This window comes from Lagenorhynchus albirostris, chromosome 3 (assembly GCF_949774975.1).
Source record: "Lagenorhynchus albirostris chromosome 3, mLagAlb1.1, whole genome shotgun sequence".
Lineage (NCBI taxonomy): Eukaryota > Metazoa > Chordata > Mammalia > Artiodactyla > Delphinidae > Lagenorhynchus > Lagenorhynchus albirostris.
Genome location: NC_083097.1, coordinates 159,462,042 through 159,479,919, shown reverse-complemented (window position 1 = coordinate 159,479,919; position 17,878 = coordinate 159,462,042). Strand labels below are relative to the sequence as shown.

The 17,878-nt window shown below is 55.9% G+C and overlaps 1 protein-coding gene across 18 annotated transcripts in view; it reads right to left on the bottom strand.

The window, feature by feature from the left end:
* Nucleotides 1-17,878, bottom strand: part of MAST3 (microtubule associated serine/threonine kinase 3) — a 30,367-nt gene that overhangs the window by 6,331 nt on the left and 6,158 nt on the right. For 2 of the 18 annotated variants that reach the window (XM_060144748.1, XM_060144755.1), the window contains 19 exons: nt 15,299-15,387; nt 15,143-15,215; nt 14,933-14,953; nt 14,329-14,407; nt 13,493-13,653; nt 13,218-13,293; nt 12,715-12,924; nt 12,515-12,616; nt 12,108-12,240; nt 10,519-10,589; nt 10,008-10,093; nt 8,981-9,189; nt 8,161-8,299; nt 5,474-5,606; nt 5,153-5,318; nt 4,521-4,622; nt 3,688-3,810; nt 2,717-2,862; nt 489-628 (listed from right to left, as the gene is read on the bottom strand). In XM_060144748.1, the coding sequence (XP_060000731.1) occupies nt 489-628; nt 2,717-2,862; nt 3,688-3,810; nt 4,521-4,622; nt 5,153-5,318; nt 5,474-5,606; nt 8,161-8,299; nt 8,981-9,189; nt 10,008-10,093; nt 10,519-10,589; nt 12,108-12,240; nt 12,515-12,616; nt 12,715-12,924; nt 13,218-13,293; nt 13,493-13,653; nt 14,329-14,407; nt 14,933-14,953; nt 15,143-15,215; nt 15,299-15,387 (2,259 nt within the window). Of the gene's footprint in view, nt 1-488; nt 629-2,716; nt 2,863-3,687; nt 3,811-4,520; nt 4,623-5,152; nt 5,319-5,473; nt 5,607-8,160; nt 8,300-8,980; nt 9,190-10,007; nt 10,094-10,518; nt 10,590-12,107; nt 12,241-12,514; nt 12,617-12,714; nt 12,925-13,217; nt 13,294-13,492; nt 13,654-14,328; nt 14,408-14,932; nt 14,954-15,142; nt 15,216-15,298; nt 15,388-17,878 lie in introns of those variants that run through there. The other 16 variants (XM_060144752.1, XM_060144760.1, XM_060144749.1 and 13 more) reach the window with 11 other exon arrangements.

Genomic DNA, 17,878 nt, shown 5'->3' with positions numbered 1-17,878 from the left:
GACACCCAGTCTCCCCTAGTGACCATACCTTAACTCTCAGCCTAGAGTCAGAGGTAATTTGTAAATATAAGGTGAGTTCCCTCTGCCTGCTCTGTCCTCCATGACTGCCCAGAGAACTCCTATTCAATTTTTAAAACCCAGCTTCCAACGCCCATCCTCTAGCAGACGTTGATTATTTCTGTGAGTTTGGACATTGAAAGATGAAAGGGACTTCATGAGCAAAGGGTATTCTGGGCAGAGGAAATAGCGCAAGCAAAAGCCTAGCAGTGTGATGGTACATGGCTGCTTTAGGTTTAGTGTGGTTAGGAATGCAAAGCCAAAGGGAGTGATGATAGGGGCCAGATTGGCAGGGGTCTGACAGGCTGGCCAATATGTTTTACCCTTTTCTACTGGGCCACTGGGAAGCTCTTTCCAATGTTAAGACTTTGTGGCTCCAGCTCTTAGCAGGTTTGGAAGCTGGACCTGCTTATACTCCCCAGCCCACCTACCGGACCTCGGTGGTGCTCAGCCGGCGCCCATAGTCCCCCTCACTGCTGCGCTCCCACCCTTCCTCCCGGTCCTCACTGAAGCTCCTTTCAGCAAAGGTTGGGGTGGGCTGGACGGCCAGGAACTCAGAGCTGCTGTAGACCTGGGAAGCAATTAAAAATAACAGTAACGGGACTTCCCTGGCAGTCCAGTGGTTAAGACTTCGCCTTCCAATGCAGGGGGTGTGGGTTCAATCCCTGGTCAGGGAGTTGAGATCCCACATGCCTTGCAGCCAAAAAACCAAAACATAAAACAGAAGCAATATCGAAACAAATTCAATAAAGACTTTAAAAAATGGTCCACATACGAAGGGGAGTTCTGGGCAGAGCTCTGGCCCTTGAGGCTTCTGAGGAGGAGCTGCTACCATCATGACAAGCATGGATTTCTGTACATGAGCCCCTTTGGCAAACTGGTGACACCTACAGACCTCTTCTCAGAGTAGTATTTTTTTTTTTTTTTTTTTTTTTGCGGTATGCGGGCCTCTCACTGCTGTGGCCTCTCCCGCTGCGGAGCACAGGCTCCGGATGCGCAGGCTCAGTGGCCATGGCTCACGGGCCTAGCCGCGCCGCGGCATGTGGGATCTTCCCAGACCGGGGCACGAACCCGTGTCCCTTGCATCGGCAGGCGGACTCTCAACCACTGCGCCACCTGGGAAGCCCTCAGAGTAGTATTTTTAAATGCATCAAATGAAATAGGTCAGGTTGCAAGTGAGGCTGATTATATTAAAATAATATTAGAATATTTTTTAAACCAGCAATATGGTACTATACGTGCCTCTTTAGTAATGCATTAAATAACAAGATCTAGCAGGTCTCATAAGTACCATAATTTTGAAGTAGTTTTGAACTTGAAAGATATTTTACAACGACTCCAGAGTGATGTGAAAAATCCATGATTTGTATTGGTGACAAAGTCAAGGTCATGCTAATATTACTGTGATTTGTTGCTTATATTACAATTGGAAAACATACCAAATTTCAGTTAGAGATTAGTGAAAATAAAGATGTAATTTATTCCCATGCAAGTTCACAAACCCTAGATTAAGAAGCCCTTCAATAAATTCAGATAGTACCTGAAAAAAAAAAAAGGTCCACATCATAAAAAAAAAAACAGAAACAAAAAAACCGTAACAACAACCGCATTCGTGGGGGACGGCTTAGTTGAGTGTTTCCTACATGCCTGACACTTCCCTGAGTCACTTCCTCAGATGCTTACTTACCACATCTCTAAAGACGTACAGATTTTTTTTTTTTTTTTTTTTTTGCGGTACGCGGGCCTCTCACTGCCGTGGCCTCTTGTTGCGGAGCACAAGCTCCGGACGCGCAGGCTCAGTGGCCACGGCTCACGGGCCCAGCCGCTCCGCGGCATGTGGGATCTTCCCGGACCGGGGCACGAACCCGTGTCCCCTGCATCGGCAGGCGGACTCTCAACCACTGCGCCACCAGGGAAGCCCAAGATGTAGAGTCTTTAGCCCACTGTACAGGTGGAGAAACTGAGGCTCAGAGCGGCCTGGCTACCAAGGGGCCACAGCTGGGGTTTCCTGCCTGGGGCCCAGACCCATAAGCAGTGCAGGTTTTTAAATGAAATTATAAACAAAGGAAGGAACTCAAGTTAAGCTGATGAGGCTATAACATAACACCCAGCATAGCAAATCTATTTACAATTGCCCCAAAGTGGAAACAACCCAAACGTCCATCAACTGATGAATGGATAAAACAAAATATGGTCCAACCACACAATGGAATATTATTCAGCCACAACAAGGAATGAAGCCCTGACACATGCTACCATGTGGATCGACCTTAAGAAGCCAGACACAGGGAATTCCCCAGTGTTCCCACATAGCGTATGATTCTATGTATGTGAAATGTCCAGAACAGGGAAATGCATAGAGACAGAAAGCAGATGAGTGGTTGCCGGGGAGTCGGGGAAGGGGAAACGAGGAGTGACTGCAGCCAGGTACAAGGTTGCCCTTTGGGGATGATGGAAATGTTCTGGAACTAGATACAGGTGGCGGTTGCACAACACTGCGAATGTACTAAATGTCACTGAATTGTATGTACAGTTTAAAATAGCTAAAATAGTCTATTTTACGTTACATGTATTTCACTACAATAAAAAAAAGAAAAAAAAAACCCAAACATCTTGCCCTGTTTCCTGAGCACTAGCTACATCCAGGGCCCAGGCTCACCTTGCTGAACCGGTGGGAACAGGATGAGAACTGGGGGATCTCCGTGGATGACTCCTCATCATTCGTCTCGTCATCTTCAGAGCCCAGGTGACGGTAACGCTCTGAGCGCGCTGTGGGAGGGAAAGGCATGTGCAGCCCACCTGATGCTGGGGGAGGTGGACACAGGGGCTGTGGGGTGATGTGGAGAGGGCCTCCCAGGTCGGGAGACACTGTCAGGGCAAAGGCTTTGTGGTGGGACCAGGCTTGGTATGTTTAAGGACCAGAGGAGGCTTGGGCGGCAGATTTAATATCTGGGAATAAATCCCAGTTGTGTTCCTAAAAGCTGTGGGACTGTGGATGGGAATTCTTGTGTCTCAGTTTCCTCACCCTTAAGACGGGTTACCCAGAGTTAGGTAAAATTGTGCCTCTCAAACATAAAGGATGTCCCTCATCTTACAGAAAAGGAAACAGATGCTCAGAGAGGACCTCTGACATGCCCAAGATCACACATCAAGTTCTGGAGGAGGCACTGGAAGCCGGGGGCGTTTACTCTGTGTTTGGCCAGAGCCCTGAGTGGGGAGAAGGAGATTTGTCTGAGCTCACCTCAAGTGCTCGAGGGGACCCCCTCCACCAAAGCTGAGCGAGGCACCCCACCCTCCCGTATGACAGGCAGGGCTCCATGCCTGGTCAGGGCTGACACTCAGGAGGCTGAACCTGCTGGGGGACCCCCAGGCAAGGGCTGCCACATGCAGTGCCTTGGTTTCCCCTCCCGCAACCCAAGGTGGTGCGACAGCCTCCTGAGCTCAGACGCATAGGAAATCCAGGCAGGGGGGCAGCCAGCAGACATGCCCCAGCTTCTTGGAAAGCTCAGGAAGTTGGAAGCTCCAGGCCCAAGGCGAGGCATCAAGCTGGGGTGGAGACCCTGTTAGACACCCCTCACCGCCCCAGGAGATCGTGGGACAGCACGGCCCACCTCCTGGACCCCTGCTTACTGTCGAAGTAGCTGGTGTCGTCCTCAGCTTCAAGCTGCGGCACAAACTCGGCCTTGTGTCGCAGAAGCCCCGCCCAGTCCAGTGTCCAGAAGAAGGGGTGCTGCTTTACTTCGTGGGTGCCTCCTGCAGACATGCCTGGCTGAGCCCTGCTGGTCCCCACCCCCCATGGCCCCCTGGGCCAATTATGAACCCAAATTTGGCCAACACAGAACCAGAAAGATGAGAGGGGAAACAAGCCATCCTTTAAGAGCCCATAGGGGAACCAAGCTAGGGCTAGAACCCAGGCCCTGCTCTTCCCTCTGCTGGACTCTGAGATCTCATCACCTGGAGAAACCCCAGAACCTTAGGAGGGGGCTTTTTCCACATGTTTCTACCCCATGGAGCAGAGCTGACTGCATGAAGCAGAGCTGACTGTATCCTGTTCCCCAACCTCAGCCCCCATAGTCCTCTCCAGTGGCCAAGCTTCATCCTGACTGTGATCTGTAGTGGCCACATAATGGGTGGCTGCATGAATATTAAATAGTCCCTTAATCAATATTTTGGTGGCTGGGGAAACTTGGGACAGTGGGATCCACTGGGCTGGGCCTTGGGGACCGTAGGACACAGCCCATGGCAACCTGGCAGGCTCATACACACAGCCTCAGTGCCCCTTGTCTGAACCAGACCCAGCTACCTGCTACGCTTCAAAATCTTATGCTAGTTCTTGGTGAGCTCCTATGCATCCGTCAAAACCCCAGTTTCAAGTCCCCCTCCTCTATGCAGCCTCTCAAATAGAGCTCTTGTTTACCCCAGCCCCCATCCCACCCACCTGGGCCTCACCCACACCTACGTACCAGTGCCCAGACGGTCCAGGGGGCTCTGTCGGAGCAGCCTGGTGATGAGGTCCTGGGCGTCAGCTGGAAGGGCTTCATCCCCCTCTGGCCACATGATCTCATCTAAAATGAGAGGAGGGAATGAGGGACTGGGGATAGCGCTTCCTAGCACCTCCCCTTTCTATGCTCCCAGCCATCAGCCTCCTCTGCTCCTTCAGCATACCAGGCTTGGTCCCATACAGCCTTTGTTCTGGCTGTGCCCTCTGCCCTGAGCACCTTCCCTTCATCCATCTCTGTGACTCCCTCTCGCTCCTTTAAGTCTTTGCCCACACGTCACCCAGTGTGGCCCTGCATGACTCTCTATTTAATATAGCACCCCTGCACCTGCCCCCCGCCCCCTCCCTTCTCCCTGCTTCCTTCCCTCCTCAGCATTTTTTGCCTCTGATTGCTCCATAATTTGCTTATTTATCTCCCTTACTGTCCCTCTCGCCCTTGGCTGTGTCCCCAGGGCTCAGCTGGGGCCGGGCACGCCATAGGTGCCCAATCCACAAGTGGGCCTGCTCCCCTCCCCGGCAAAGGCAGGGGGGACCACCGACCGGAGCCAAAGTGGGGCTGAGACTTAAACCTGGGGCGACAGGGCAGGGGGAACGCACCACTGACCACCTGGCCAAAGAGTTCCTCAGGGGTATCTCCGAAGAATGGCACACAGCCCACCAAGAATTCGTAGAGGACGACGCCCATGGCCCACCAGTCCACTGGCTTCCCGTAGCCCTGGCGGAAGATCACCTCGGGGGCAATGTACTCAGGCGTCCCGCATACCTGGGCCAGGTGGGACAGGGAAATGAAAGACCGCCCCCAGCCAGGGAAGAAAGTATGGGTAGAATTACAGGGATAGTTTCTTTTCTCCTTTTTGCTGCAAAGTCTCCCCATGTCCTGGGCTCAGGCTTCGGGCAGAGGGAGGCAGCCCTGCCCACCTGCTTGTCCACGAACTCCCGAGTGTCCTTCTCGATGTGGCCCTCGTAGAGGTTGGTGGCCATACTCATGAGCCCGATCTTAGACAGGCCGAAGTCAGTTAGCTTGATGTGGCCGAGCGAGGTGATGAGCAGGCTGTGGGCAGGCGGGTGGTGCGCTCAGGGCTGGGGGGCCCGAGGTGCCTGGCTGCTCCTGCCCCCTCGCCCCCCCCAGAACTTGGTCCTACAGGAGGCGGCCCGACCCCTCCATGGATCAGAAAGCACTGCCTGTGTATGATCACATTATTGAAAGAAGCAGCGGGTCTTGGGCAATATTACAAATTTGGCAAACATCTCTGTGCACCAACTGGGTGCATCTGGTGTTGCTCTTGAGCACCTACTGTATACTCCGCTGTGCAAACGTTAAGTTCCTGAGAATCACAGCATGTCCCCACTGGGCATGAAAACGTTTCGTGAACACCTCCTGGGGGGGATCTACAGCTTATTCTTGTACGTGCATCCATGATTTTAACAAACTGAATACTTTGTAAGCACCTGTTGTTAAGTGAACATGTCTTTAGCACCTGCTGTGTACAGAAATATTTGTGCCTCTCATGGGCGCACCAGTTTTTTAAAACTTACACACCTACCATGTATGCTGCTGTTCATGTTCTCCTGCAAGCTTAAGGGTATGAATATTTTAAGTGATAAAATGATATGCGCCAGCTTTATTTTATAAAGTCACATTTTCACGCACCTCCGGGGGACATCTGCCCATTTAAAAATAAATTTCTGGGGACTTCTGTGGTGGTCCAGTGGTTAAGACTCAGAGCTCTCAATGCAGGTGGCCCAGGTTCGATCCCTGGTCAGGGAACTAGATCCCACACGCGTGTCGCAACTAAGGAGCTGGCGGGCCGAAACTAAGGAGCCCACCTGCCGCAACTAAGACACAGTGCAACCAAATAAATATTTTTAAAAGTAAAAAATAAATAAATAAAATAAAAAGGGGGAATTTGGACACAGACACGCACACAGGAGGAGCACCACAGCCTAGGGACTACCAGAAACCGAGAGAAAGGCCTGGAACACATCCTTCCCCATCACCGTCAGAGGGAGCGCGGCCCTGCCGACACCTTGACCTTGGACTTCTGGCCTCCAGAACTGTGAGAATAAATTTCTGTTGTTTAAGCCCCCGAGTCTGTGGTACTTTGTTAGGGCAACCCTAGCAAACAAATGTACCTTCTCCTGACTCGGGGTGTATTTGAAATTTTCCGAAGCGAAGAGGAAAAAATATTTTTCTTGAGCACCTACTGTGTGGGCCTATCCCTCCCTGAACCCTCCAGGGCTGCACCTTCCCACACCGTTTTTCAGATGAGGGTCCTGAGCTTGGGAGGGGCAGGCCCTGCCTTGGGGACACTTGGAAGATCCCACTCCAGGATGATCCCACAGAGGCCCAATGGGCAAGCAAGCAGCCTTAGAGCGTCGAGCACAGAGGCCCAGGTACACAGCAGATGCCAACACACATCTGCTTTGTTTTCTAAGCCACTCGCAAACAAGATGCCCTGAAAACATGCAGGGCTCTTAAGGCCCTGAAAACACGCAGGGCTCTTCACGCCTCCACACGGCAAGTACCTCCATTGGAAAGGGACCCATATCCCTGGCACACAGTAGGTGATCAATGCATGCTGACCTCAACATAAAAACTTTATAAAAAGATAGCTGCAGTGTTCGGGGACTGACACACAGTCATTGCCTAATAACTGTGGTCTGATCACCTTTCCACAGCTGGTGCCCAGTAAATACACGCCAGCTAAAAAATGTGCTTTATAAACTCAAAAAGGTCATCAGTGTGCGAGAAGTTAGTTATACCGCCGTCTGGGTTCCTTAAAACGGTGAGCACAGGCGCAGGTATACAGCAGGTGCCAAATACAGGTGCTTTGTTTTCTAAGCCACTTGCAAACTACAAGATGCCCTGAAAACATGCAGATTCTTAACGCTTATGTCCACACCTCCACATGGCAAGTACCTGAGAAACTCATACTTCTTGCCTGGTATCCAAAGGGCACTTGATGAAAGACCAGCCCTTTCCTCTGTACACAGGAGGTGCTCAACTAATGTACGGAAGAGTGCTTTGAAAATTATGAAAGGGTTACAAAGCATGAGGGATTATTTACACTCACACTTGCGTTTTTCAGTCACCCAGAGAGCACCGGGCACTCAGTAGGTGCCTACTAGAAACTAGGATAAAATAAACACTCTAGGACTCTCTTTCTTCCCTGCACTAACACACAGCAGGAGCTCAAGACATGCAGTCCCTTTCTCTACACATAAGGTCTTGCAAAGTGCATGTCCCTGCTCTTTGTATATAGGTGGTGCCTCATAAGTGCATGTTCACTTCCCTTGTGTGGCAGCAGCTCTGTGAGTGCGTGGTCCCTTCCCCTGTCCAGTCTGTGCCCCCTCACTTTGCCTGGCCAGCACCTCGATAAGTGCACTGTCCTTCCCCTGCACACAGCAGGCGCCTATTAAATACCTGCTCTCTTCAGTACACACCAGGTGCTCAACATTGCCAAGATCCCTGCTTTCTACCAGCAGGGGGCCCATGATGCCAGGAGAATCTAGGTGGTGGGGCTCCTGAGCAGTCTCAGACCCACTCAGAGGCCCCGCCCCCAGGCTACTCTGAGCCCCGCCCCCTGAGAGCCAGGCCCACTCACTTGTCTGGCTTGAGGTCCCTGTGCACGATGCCATAGTTATGCAGGTACTCCAGCGCGAGCACCGTCTCGGCGAAGTACATGCGGGCCATATCCACGGGCAGCGGGCCCATGTTCTTTAGGAGCGTGGCACAGTCGCCGCCTGCAGAGGGGTGGACGTGCTCACAGAGGCCCTCGGCTCTACAGCCGTGCCCAGATTTGTGCCTATGTGCCCTCCCCACCTTCTGGAAAGTGTCTCCAATCTGTCCTGAATTGGGGTGGGGACCTGGGAGGTGCGGGAGGATAGGCAGACCCTGCCTTCTGATTTTCCCCTGGCAGGGCAGCAGCTCTGTTAAGTGCACAGTCCCTTCCCCTGTACACAGCTGGTGCCTCCTAAGTGCACGCTTCCTCTGCTCACCCGGCAGCCGCTTGGTTAAATGCATGTCCTGCACTTACCTGAAGGCCCTGCTCTTTCCTGAACTGCAAACCTGATCCCACAACTCCTCACCCTGGCCCCCAAGCCCCCTAGTCCTTCTGATGCACGCCTCCCTCCCTTCGCTGCTCTAGCCTCTAGGCCCTTGCCCACCAGTCCCTCCTGCCTAGGCTGTCCATCCTACCCCTATACCCTAGGGTCCTGCCCTCACACTTCTCTTTGGGATCCCCCAGTTCCAACTCCCTGAGGCTGGGTCCCCCACCACAGACTGAGGGCCCCCCAAGGCAGGCTGGGACCCCATGGAGGACAGAGCAGACTGCGGGCTTGATCAAAGGAGGGATAAGGTATTTCTTCTGGATCAGGAGTAAGCTCTCCATTGCTCTGGAGGCATGCAAGCCCCAGCGACCGCACCTTCCACATACTCCATAACCATGCAGAGGTGGCGCCGGGTCTCGAACGAGCAGAACATGCTGACCACAAACGGGTTCTCAGCGAAGGTGAGGATGTCGCGCTCCACGAAGACCTGCTGGATCTGGTTGCGAAGGATCAGGTTCTGCTTGTTGATCTTCTTGATGGCAAAGCGCTGCCTCGTTTCCCGGTGCCGCACCAGGTAGACGGCCCTGGGGCGGGGCGGGGCGGGGTGGGGGTGGGGGGGAGCCGGGCTCGCTGAGGCCCGAGATCCAGGTCCCGGCAAGCACTGGGACCCGACCTGGGTCCAGAACCCAACCCGCTGTGCCTTTGCCTGCGCTGTGCCCTCCCTTCTCCCAAAGCGGCCACCCCGTGGGTTTAAGCCACTCTCCCTGGTGTCATATAAAGAGCCAAAGATGACCCCCTAGGTTGTTTATTTCCTCACAGCCGGCTGAGACCCGTTAGCTCAAAAGCCCCGCTGGCACGCACTCAAATCGCTTTAACTACAAGTCAAATAAGCAGACTTTTAGCCGTTTAGAGCCTGCTGGTTTTGCATACCTTGTAGATAAGATAAACGCTGGGGCTATTAAAGACCCCAAGCCGCTCCTGCCCTGTGGAGCTCTCAGACCCAGAGACCCCCCCCACTGTGCTGCGGACACATAAGCCTCCTCTGCAAGCCCCCCTCCGTCCCAGACCCCACAACGGTCTTATGCTGTGAGGGACTCCTCCCCCCTCCCCCAAAGCAAATCCGTCAAAGCGGCACTTAAAGAATGCTTGGCGCACGCTACTGCCATCGTGTGGCCATCTTTTCCCTTGCTCAGTCCCCAGATTCCTAGAACCCCAAACACCTGGGGTAAGTAAGGACCTAGATCACGGACAAGCCCTTCCAAGGCCATGCCCCTGCTGTTTTGTGCCTCCACTTCCCTCTTCAGGCCTCAGTTTCCCTGTCCGCACACTCAGGGGCTGTGTGGGCTTCAACCATCCCCATGGGCATCTGAGAAATGGGTCTATGGGGTACCCAAGGACTCACCCGTAGGCCCCATTGCTAATGAGTTTGATAGTCTCGAAGTCGCTCTCACAGGGCTTCCTCCGTGAAGGGCCGACCAGGGCACGACTCTGCGGGGTGGGTAGCAAGAGGGGTCAGGGTCCTGCCCCACCGCTGAGCAGGCTGTGTTCTTCCTGCCCCCAAGTCCCAAATGCTGGTCCTGGCGCCTGACGCTACCTCTCCTCCTACACAAACCTGTCAAACTCAGCTTCCGAGTTTGAGCTTTTGCTTAAGCCACGCATGCCCTCCTTCCAGAAAACTCCTACACATTCTGCAAAGCTCCCCTTTCCAGTACCCCCTCCAACCCTGCCCTGCCCAACCTCCATGGCAGGGCAGTCTCACCTGCCCCCACCATCCCCCCCAAAGTCACAGGCGTTCATTAAGCACCTGCTGTATGCAAAACCTCAGCAAACAGCAAACCCAGCCCTTCTCATGGCCACCTGGTCTACCGTCAAAAGAACAAGACAGGTGGGGCCGCCAAAGCTCTGCGTCTTACTTCTGGGGACTCCGGTGCTGGTGCTGGGGGCTGTCCTCCACTGTCATCAAGGTGACTCAGAGGCACCGTCTCTGTAAAATGAGGGAGGAGCCTCAAATGGGGTTTCTGAGCCCCGCCCCTCCACCACCCGGAGACTTCCGGAGGCCTCCAGGGCTCATCCTGGGCTGGGGAAATGGTGCCGCCCCTGACCAGCTCCCACGATACTGTCATTCAGCCCCTACTGCGTCCAGGTGTCGGTCAAACCCAGGAAGCTGGGCTGAACAACGACTAAGGAACCTTCTAGAAGGGCCGGTGGGAAGCCCAGGCTCCGAATGCTCAGCCTACCTTGAACCCTGGCCCCAAGTCTTGGGCCTGTGAACACCGGCTGTGACGCTGCCCCTCTGGGTGATGGCTCCTAACATCCTCCTCAGCTCAGGGCATGGCCCAGGCGAGCCCCCTTAGTTTCCAGCCCTGGGGCTTAGCAGAGGGGTGGCCCCGGGTGGGAGTGTGCAGCTGGTGAACAACAGCAGTGACGGTGGCCATGAAGACAGTGTTTTGCGGTCACAGAGCAAGGCTAAGATGAGGCAGTGAGCCTCAGGGTGAGGGAGGCCCGGGTTCAGATGCAGCCCGCCCGTCCCACTGTCAGTGGGCCCACTGCGCGGTGCTGGGTAGATGACTGCCCCCGCAGCCTCAGCTGCCACCTGCCTGCCTGGCCACTTCGTGTTTCCTCTGACACCTGGGCCCACCCACAGTGCCACCTGTGTCATCTTCATGAGACAGAAAAGAGGTTGGCTGCGGCCACACGGCTAGTCCACGGGCGATCTGGTCTCGGGCACACCTGGGCCTGAACCCCAGCTCAATCTCATCTGCCCGGAGCCTCAGTCTCTCTGGCTTTAAATGGGGACAATGGCAGCCCAATCCCAGTGGACGCTGGCCACTGCGGCTGGTCCCTGCCGACCCCGTCGCCTCCCCCCAGCTCCCCTCCTTCCTCAGCCACACCCCTTTCCTCGCTGCTCTTCCAACACACCAGACACAGACCCACCTCAGAACCTTTGCCTTCACCATTCCCCCTGCCCGGTTCATTTTCTCTCTCCCCTAAATCTGCACACCTTTCCATCCTCCAGGCCCCAGCCCGAATATCCTCTCTTCCCAGAGCTCCCCCAACCACCCCTGGACCAGGGCAGGTTCAACGCTCCCCTAGCACCATGTCTCGGTTGTTCCCCTGTCCTGGCTGGGGGGTTCTCGGCCACCTTGGTCGTGCCCATGGGCTGCCCCGTCTGACTCCCACTTCCCGGGCCACAGCAGGATGAAATTGGGAAAGTGCTTTGTGAATTCACAGGACAACGTGAATGCCACTGCTAAATGTGGTCCTCTGGTACCCTGGCCCAACTTGACTTAGCATTTGAGGACTTGGCAGGTCAGGGGCTCCAACTTGTGGCCACCTTACCCCGGAATCCTGGGCACTTTCCCCATAATATGCCCTGCAGGTGGTTGAGGACAGGGCCAAAGAGAGAGTGTGGCGGCTCTGGAGTCAGGTGGGCATGGGTTGGAATCCCGGCTCCACCGCAATCTCACCCCAGTTTCTTCTTTCTGCCCCACCCCCAGCTCACCCTGGAGGGGGTCCTTAGCCAGGCCCAGCTGCCCAATGATGTACCGCGGCAGGTCCGTCTTGATGCCCTGGCCCTCGCGGGCCTGGCCCTCGGCAGCCTCCAGCAGGTGGTAAAACTCCTCAGGGTCAAACTCCTGGGGGTGCAGAGGGGTTGGTCAGCCGAGGCCTGGTCCCACCTGCAGGCCTTTGCACACGCCGCTCCCTCTGTCTGAAGCATCCTCGCCAGTGGCTCCAACTCGTCCCTGGGATCTTAGCTCCCGGCCCCTCTTCTGGGAAGCCCGCCGCAGCCCGGCAGCCCCCAGCATTCCTCTCAAAGCCCTATACGATGGGGCCTGTCTCTTGTATCTCGGCAGGACCGTTGGGTGCCTGGACTCAGCCCGGCACCTGGCCATGTGCCAAGATACTCACCAGGCACTCGAGGAGCCTCGCTGGCCGCGAGATGATGACCAGCAGCTTCCGGACAAGCTGGACAATGAAGCCAACTTCCTCACTGTCTGAGCGCTCATGGGCCTGGGGGCAGATGGGTGGTAGCGTCATCTGCAAGCCCTTGGTCCTGCCCTGCCCTCCTTGGGGACTCCTAAACCCTGCACTCCCCTGCCCCCACGCACATCCTGCAGCAGCCTCTCCAGCTTCTCCTGCATCTCCAGGAAGTAGCGGGAGGTGACAAGAGCCTCTCCAGACTTGGCCAGGCAGTCGCGGGCCAGCTCGATGATTTGGTGGTGGATGAAACCCAGGACGCCGTCAGCCAGTGCCAGCCGGGCGCCGGGTGAGAAGGCGGCCAGAAACTCCTGCAGACGGCCCTCCATCTGTGCTGTGGCCTGGGCAGGGAGCAGGGGAGATGGGGTGACCTGGTCACTGGATGGGGCTGGGGAGCGACATGCGCAGATGGGGGCGGGAGAGAGAGAAGATGTGACGATGGGGTCCAAAGATTGGAGGAGAAGCAGCAACGTGTACAGGTGCGGGTGGGGGAGGGGGGAGTTTGAGACAGAGAGATAGGGAAAAACAGAAATGGACAGATAGGGGGGATGCAGCCAGGAAGACAGCAGGTGCCACTGGAGGGACAGCAACATGGAGGGAGCTGGGGCTGGTCTAGCCGCCAGGCGCTGCCCACCTTGGGGAATCTCTCCCGGTACACGTGATTCATCATGACGATCTCATTGTCGAAGGCCCCTGTTGTGCGTCCAGGGCTGAAGGAGGGGACAACTGGCTTATGACATGGGACCCAAAACACAGCCCAGGGAAGGGCGGCTGAGTCAGGTCTGAGGGCCAAGGGCCGGAGGCCAGGCTTGTGCACGGTCAGCACCAAAGGTGGAGGAGGAGCCACGATGTGGGTCCCAAAGCCAGCCCAGGGAGGGGCTGGGGCTGGGGTCAGAGGTCGAGGCCCACCTGAGGCTGCGGGAGCGGGGCCGAAGGCGAGGTGAGTGGTGGCCGCCCTCCTCATCAACCATGCTCTCTGAGCTGCGGAAATGCTTGGACAGGAAGCATAGTTCGTCCGGCGTCGGCTGGAAAGGAAGCTGGTGGAGGCGCTCCCTGGAGGATGAGCTCGACTGGCAGGAGGGGGTATCGGGGCCATGGGTTCATGGTCAGTGCCACAGCCAGGACCCCAGCATTACCCCTCAAGGCTCAGGCTGTCTGCTGGTCATCAGATGGTAACTCTCCTGCCTGGCTCCTGTGCATCCCTCAAAACTCCAGCTTTGATGTCCCTTCTTCCAGGAAGCCTTCCCTACCTGCTCCCTTGGCAGCCCCAGGACCCCCTCTGACCAGGCCTTCCCTGACCACACAAGGATGAGGATATCTGTGTATCCCGGACCAGGAGTCCCTTGGGGCTGAGGCTGGGTCCTTTCAGGGACACCCCAACATTGCCCAAAATGGGGCACAGAGGGGCCAGCCAGGATGTTTGCTGATTGGATAACTATCCAACACCTTAAAAAAAAAATCCCAAAGGGGCTTCCCGGGTGGCGCAGTGGTTGAGGGTCCGCCTGCCGATGCAGGGGACATGGGTTCGTGCCCCGGTCCGGGAAGATCCCACATGCCGCGAAGCGGCTAGGCCCGTGAGCCATAGCCGCTGAGCCTGCGTGTCCGGAGCCTGTGCTCCGCGGCTGGAGAGGCCACAACAGTGAGAGGCCCGCGTACTGCAAAAAAAAAAAAACCCAAAGACGTGTCTTCCCCACCCCCAACCTGGCACTCCCCTGTCTGCCTGCCAAGGTAGGACTTGTGGGTACCGAGACAGTGGAGCTGGGCGTGTTGGTTCCATAGCCAGAAGACGGGAGGGACGCGAGGGACCATCTTCTGCCGTCGGCCCTGGAGAGAATGAGAAGTTGGAAGGAAGGCAAGGACCCTGCAGCTTGTGGGGACCAAGGGCAAGCACTGTGGCTGGCTGATCCTGGCCCCATTGGAGGAAGGACCTTCTGAAAAGGCCAAGAACAGGAATACAGGGTGAGCAAGTCCACTGTGTGTTTTCTCCTTGTTCTTCAGCTGCCTCCTCCAGGAAGTCTTCCCTGACACCAGCGGCCAGTACGTCCCCCATCAAAGCTGCTCTGAGTTGCAGCTGCTGGAGTACACGCTGGCCACTCCCAGCAGACTGAGGACTCCCTGAGGGCCAAAGTCCAGCCTCCCATTCCTCAGCCCCCAGTGTAGGGCACGGCCTCCAGCAGGCACTGAATAAACGTTGTTGAATGAATAAGTGACATCTAAGTGCCTGGCACATAACAGGTCCTCCATCAGGTCTTGTTAAGTGAATTAACAACTTTCAGTGAATGAGTGATTCCTGGACGAAGTCATGCCACCCCCTCCCCCTGCCCCTCCCGGAGGGCTCATAGAAATTACCTGTCTGTGCTCGGGATGTGGCTGCAGGAGACCGTGCGTGCATGTGTGCATTTGCCAAGGGCGGAAGCCAGAGGAGAGACCACAGCAGGGCAGAGGCCAGGGGTGGGGAAAAGGCTAATGAGGAGGCAGGTCCAGCCACCAGGTGTATGCCCCTGCCTGTCCCCTCGCCCATCACGTCAACACCATCCCCCAAAGCCGGAGACCACTCACCTCCGGGCAAAAGGGAAGTTGATAGCAGATGCAGCTGAGAAGTTCCGAGGACTATCCAGGGGGCTGCTGCCTGCTGAGGAGGAGGGGGGGGGAAACTGGGTCAGTGGGGGTGGAGACAGGACACTCCCACCCTGCCCCGCTTGCCCCCGCGCTCACCTGTTGGGATGGACAGGGGTGACAGGGGCCGGGAAAGGGTCGGCGAGGGCGTTCCTACCACCAGGCTCTTGCGGTTCCCGCTGCGGCAGCTGTTGGGGGGGAAGGTGGGGACAAGTCCAGGACTCCTGCTTCACAGGACCACATGCTCAGGTCCAGGACTCCTGCTTCACAGGACCACTTGCTCAGCTGGGAGCACATGGGTGATGGCTTCCAGGCAGGACAGGAAGCTGGGGGCGACCACTCTCTCTCTGCTCCCCAGGCGGACCGCCCCTCTGCAACATCATAGCCCTGGCCCAGCTTCTCCAGCTTCTGTGTTCACAATCCCACGCCCAGGACTTCCCCGGCGGTCCAGTGGTTAAGACTCCACACTTCCAATGCAGGGGGCACGGGTTCGATCTCTGGTGGGGGAAGTTCTGCATGCTGCACAATGCCGGGGTGGGGGGCGGGGGGGGACGGTTGCTCCACAATCCCGCCCCACAGCCTTGCCCACATCGTGGCCACTGCCAGGAACGATGGCAAATAAGGCAGAGGTTGGAGAGGATCCTGGAACCCACAGGTGGGTTGAGGCAGGCGCCCACTCCATTTTATGCACCTTTTCCCAGGGCCACTGCTCCAATCTCTGAGCAGACCCCCTCCCCAAGATCCCCCTAAAACGCCAATCTGATCCTTGGAAACCCCAAAGGCAGCATCTTGCACATTGGGTCCTGTTCTTGTTCTACCAAACTTTTTTTTTTTTCCAAAGAATGTTTTTTTTAAAAAAATATTTATTTGTTTATTTATTTTATTTTGGGTACACCGGGTCTTAGTTTCGGCACGTGGGATCTTCGTTGCGGCACACGGGATCTTTCAGTTGCGGCATGCGGGATCTAGCTCCCCGACCAGGGATCGAACCTGGGGCCCCCCCTGCATTGGGAGCACTGAGTCTTACCCACTGGACCATCAGGGAAGTCCCTGTTCTGCCAAACTTTTGCCCACATGTTTTCCTCCCTTCATCCCAGCTCCCTCCTGGCCACCAGACCCCTGACCCAGGTGCCCCCCGCAACCCTTGCCCAGTAATTCCCATATGTGCCCTGGCCCCAGCCCCTGCCCTGGCAGAGGGAAGTTGGGAGCGACACGGTTCCCCCCACCCACTCCAGCAGTCGCCCGGCAACGGCTCCGATTGCTCTCTCTCGACAAGTGCATCAGCCCACACAGCCTGAGCCGCCAACGCAGCCCAGCCTTGGCGGGAGAACTGCTCAGGGAGGGAGAGATGACACCTCGGGGCCTCACAGGGCCAGGAATGGCGTCCCAGGCAGAAGGCACAGTGCAGGCCAAGGAGAGTGAGGTCAGCAACCGGCTCAGGAGACAAGACATGCACGGAGGAGGGGTTCAGCCTATCCACGGCTCCATGTGCAGCTGCTCTGCTGAGCCTATTTCCCCATCTGTATACTTTGCAAAGGTGCATACACAGTGCTCAGCTTTGGGCCTGGCACTGGGTAAATTGTGGCATGTTACGTATATTGTCATCTTTCTCCTGACATTACTCACAGGGCCTGGTGCATGGTGGGAGAGCAAGCAATGCCTCTCCAGCGAATTAAATCACCGACATCTGCCAATACCAATAAGCCCAGAGGAGGGAGAGACCAGCTGCACCCATTTCCCAGCCTGGAAAACTAAGGCCACAGATGTCATCAGCCACAAAGATTGTCCTCTAGTCTGAGATGCAAAAGCAAAAGCGAAACCCACAGGTTCCTGCAAAACTTCCTGTCACCACCCCCCCAACACACACACATCCGACAGCCCACATCCTCTTCCAGCCCCTCACCCCCACACTGCACCCCAATGCATCATTTTTCACTTCCAACAGCATTTGGGAAAAACACTGGGAGCCTCCCTCTTGCTCTCAGGCAGGGCTTTCTTGAAAACAACCAAATCTGAGATCTCAACGGGGAACTGGGCATCATCTGTTCAATTCCCGAGCATCTACTGAGCACCAACTGTGTGCTCAGCCCTCCCTGGAGAAGGAGAAGGCCCAGGACCCTGAGAAGCTGCCTAGTTTTTCAATAACCAGCCCTGTGGCACAACAGAGAGTGAGAATTATGTCAGAAAAGAGGCGCCTGAGGCCAGTTTCCTGCACCTGATCCCTGAGGTGCCCATGAGCCTTCTGTGGCTCCCCAGGTTCTGGGAGAAGAGCCTAAACCCTGGATTAGTCATTCAAGGTCCTTCAGCAGCTGGTCCCACCGCCCAGCCTTTGCCTGTGCTCCCCTCTGGTGCCCCGACCAAGCACTGGTGAGACACTCAAGCACAGAGAGGTTAAGGAACTGCCTGAAGGCACACAGCCTGACAGTGGCTGAGCTGGAATTTCAACGCAGGTCCAGCAGAGCTCACAGTCCTCACTTAGCTTCTCTGCCTTTCAGGAGAAACTGAGACTCCACTTTGCTCTGGATAGAACACCGTGATTTCCCCCCACCCCCCCATAACCGACAAACACACCATCCTCCCGCAGCAAATATTTGCTTCTGAACCATCATTTCCGCTGACTGGGCCCCAGGGACTAAACAGCCTCAGTTTTTCCAGGAAGCTCCTCCGCAGGTCTGCCCA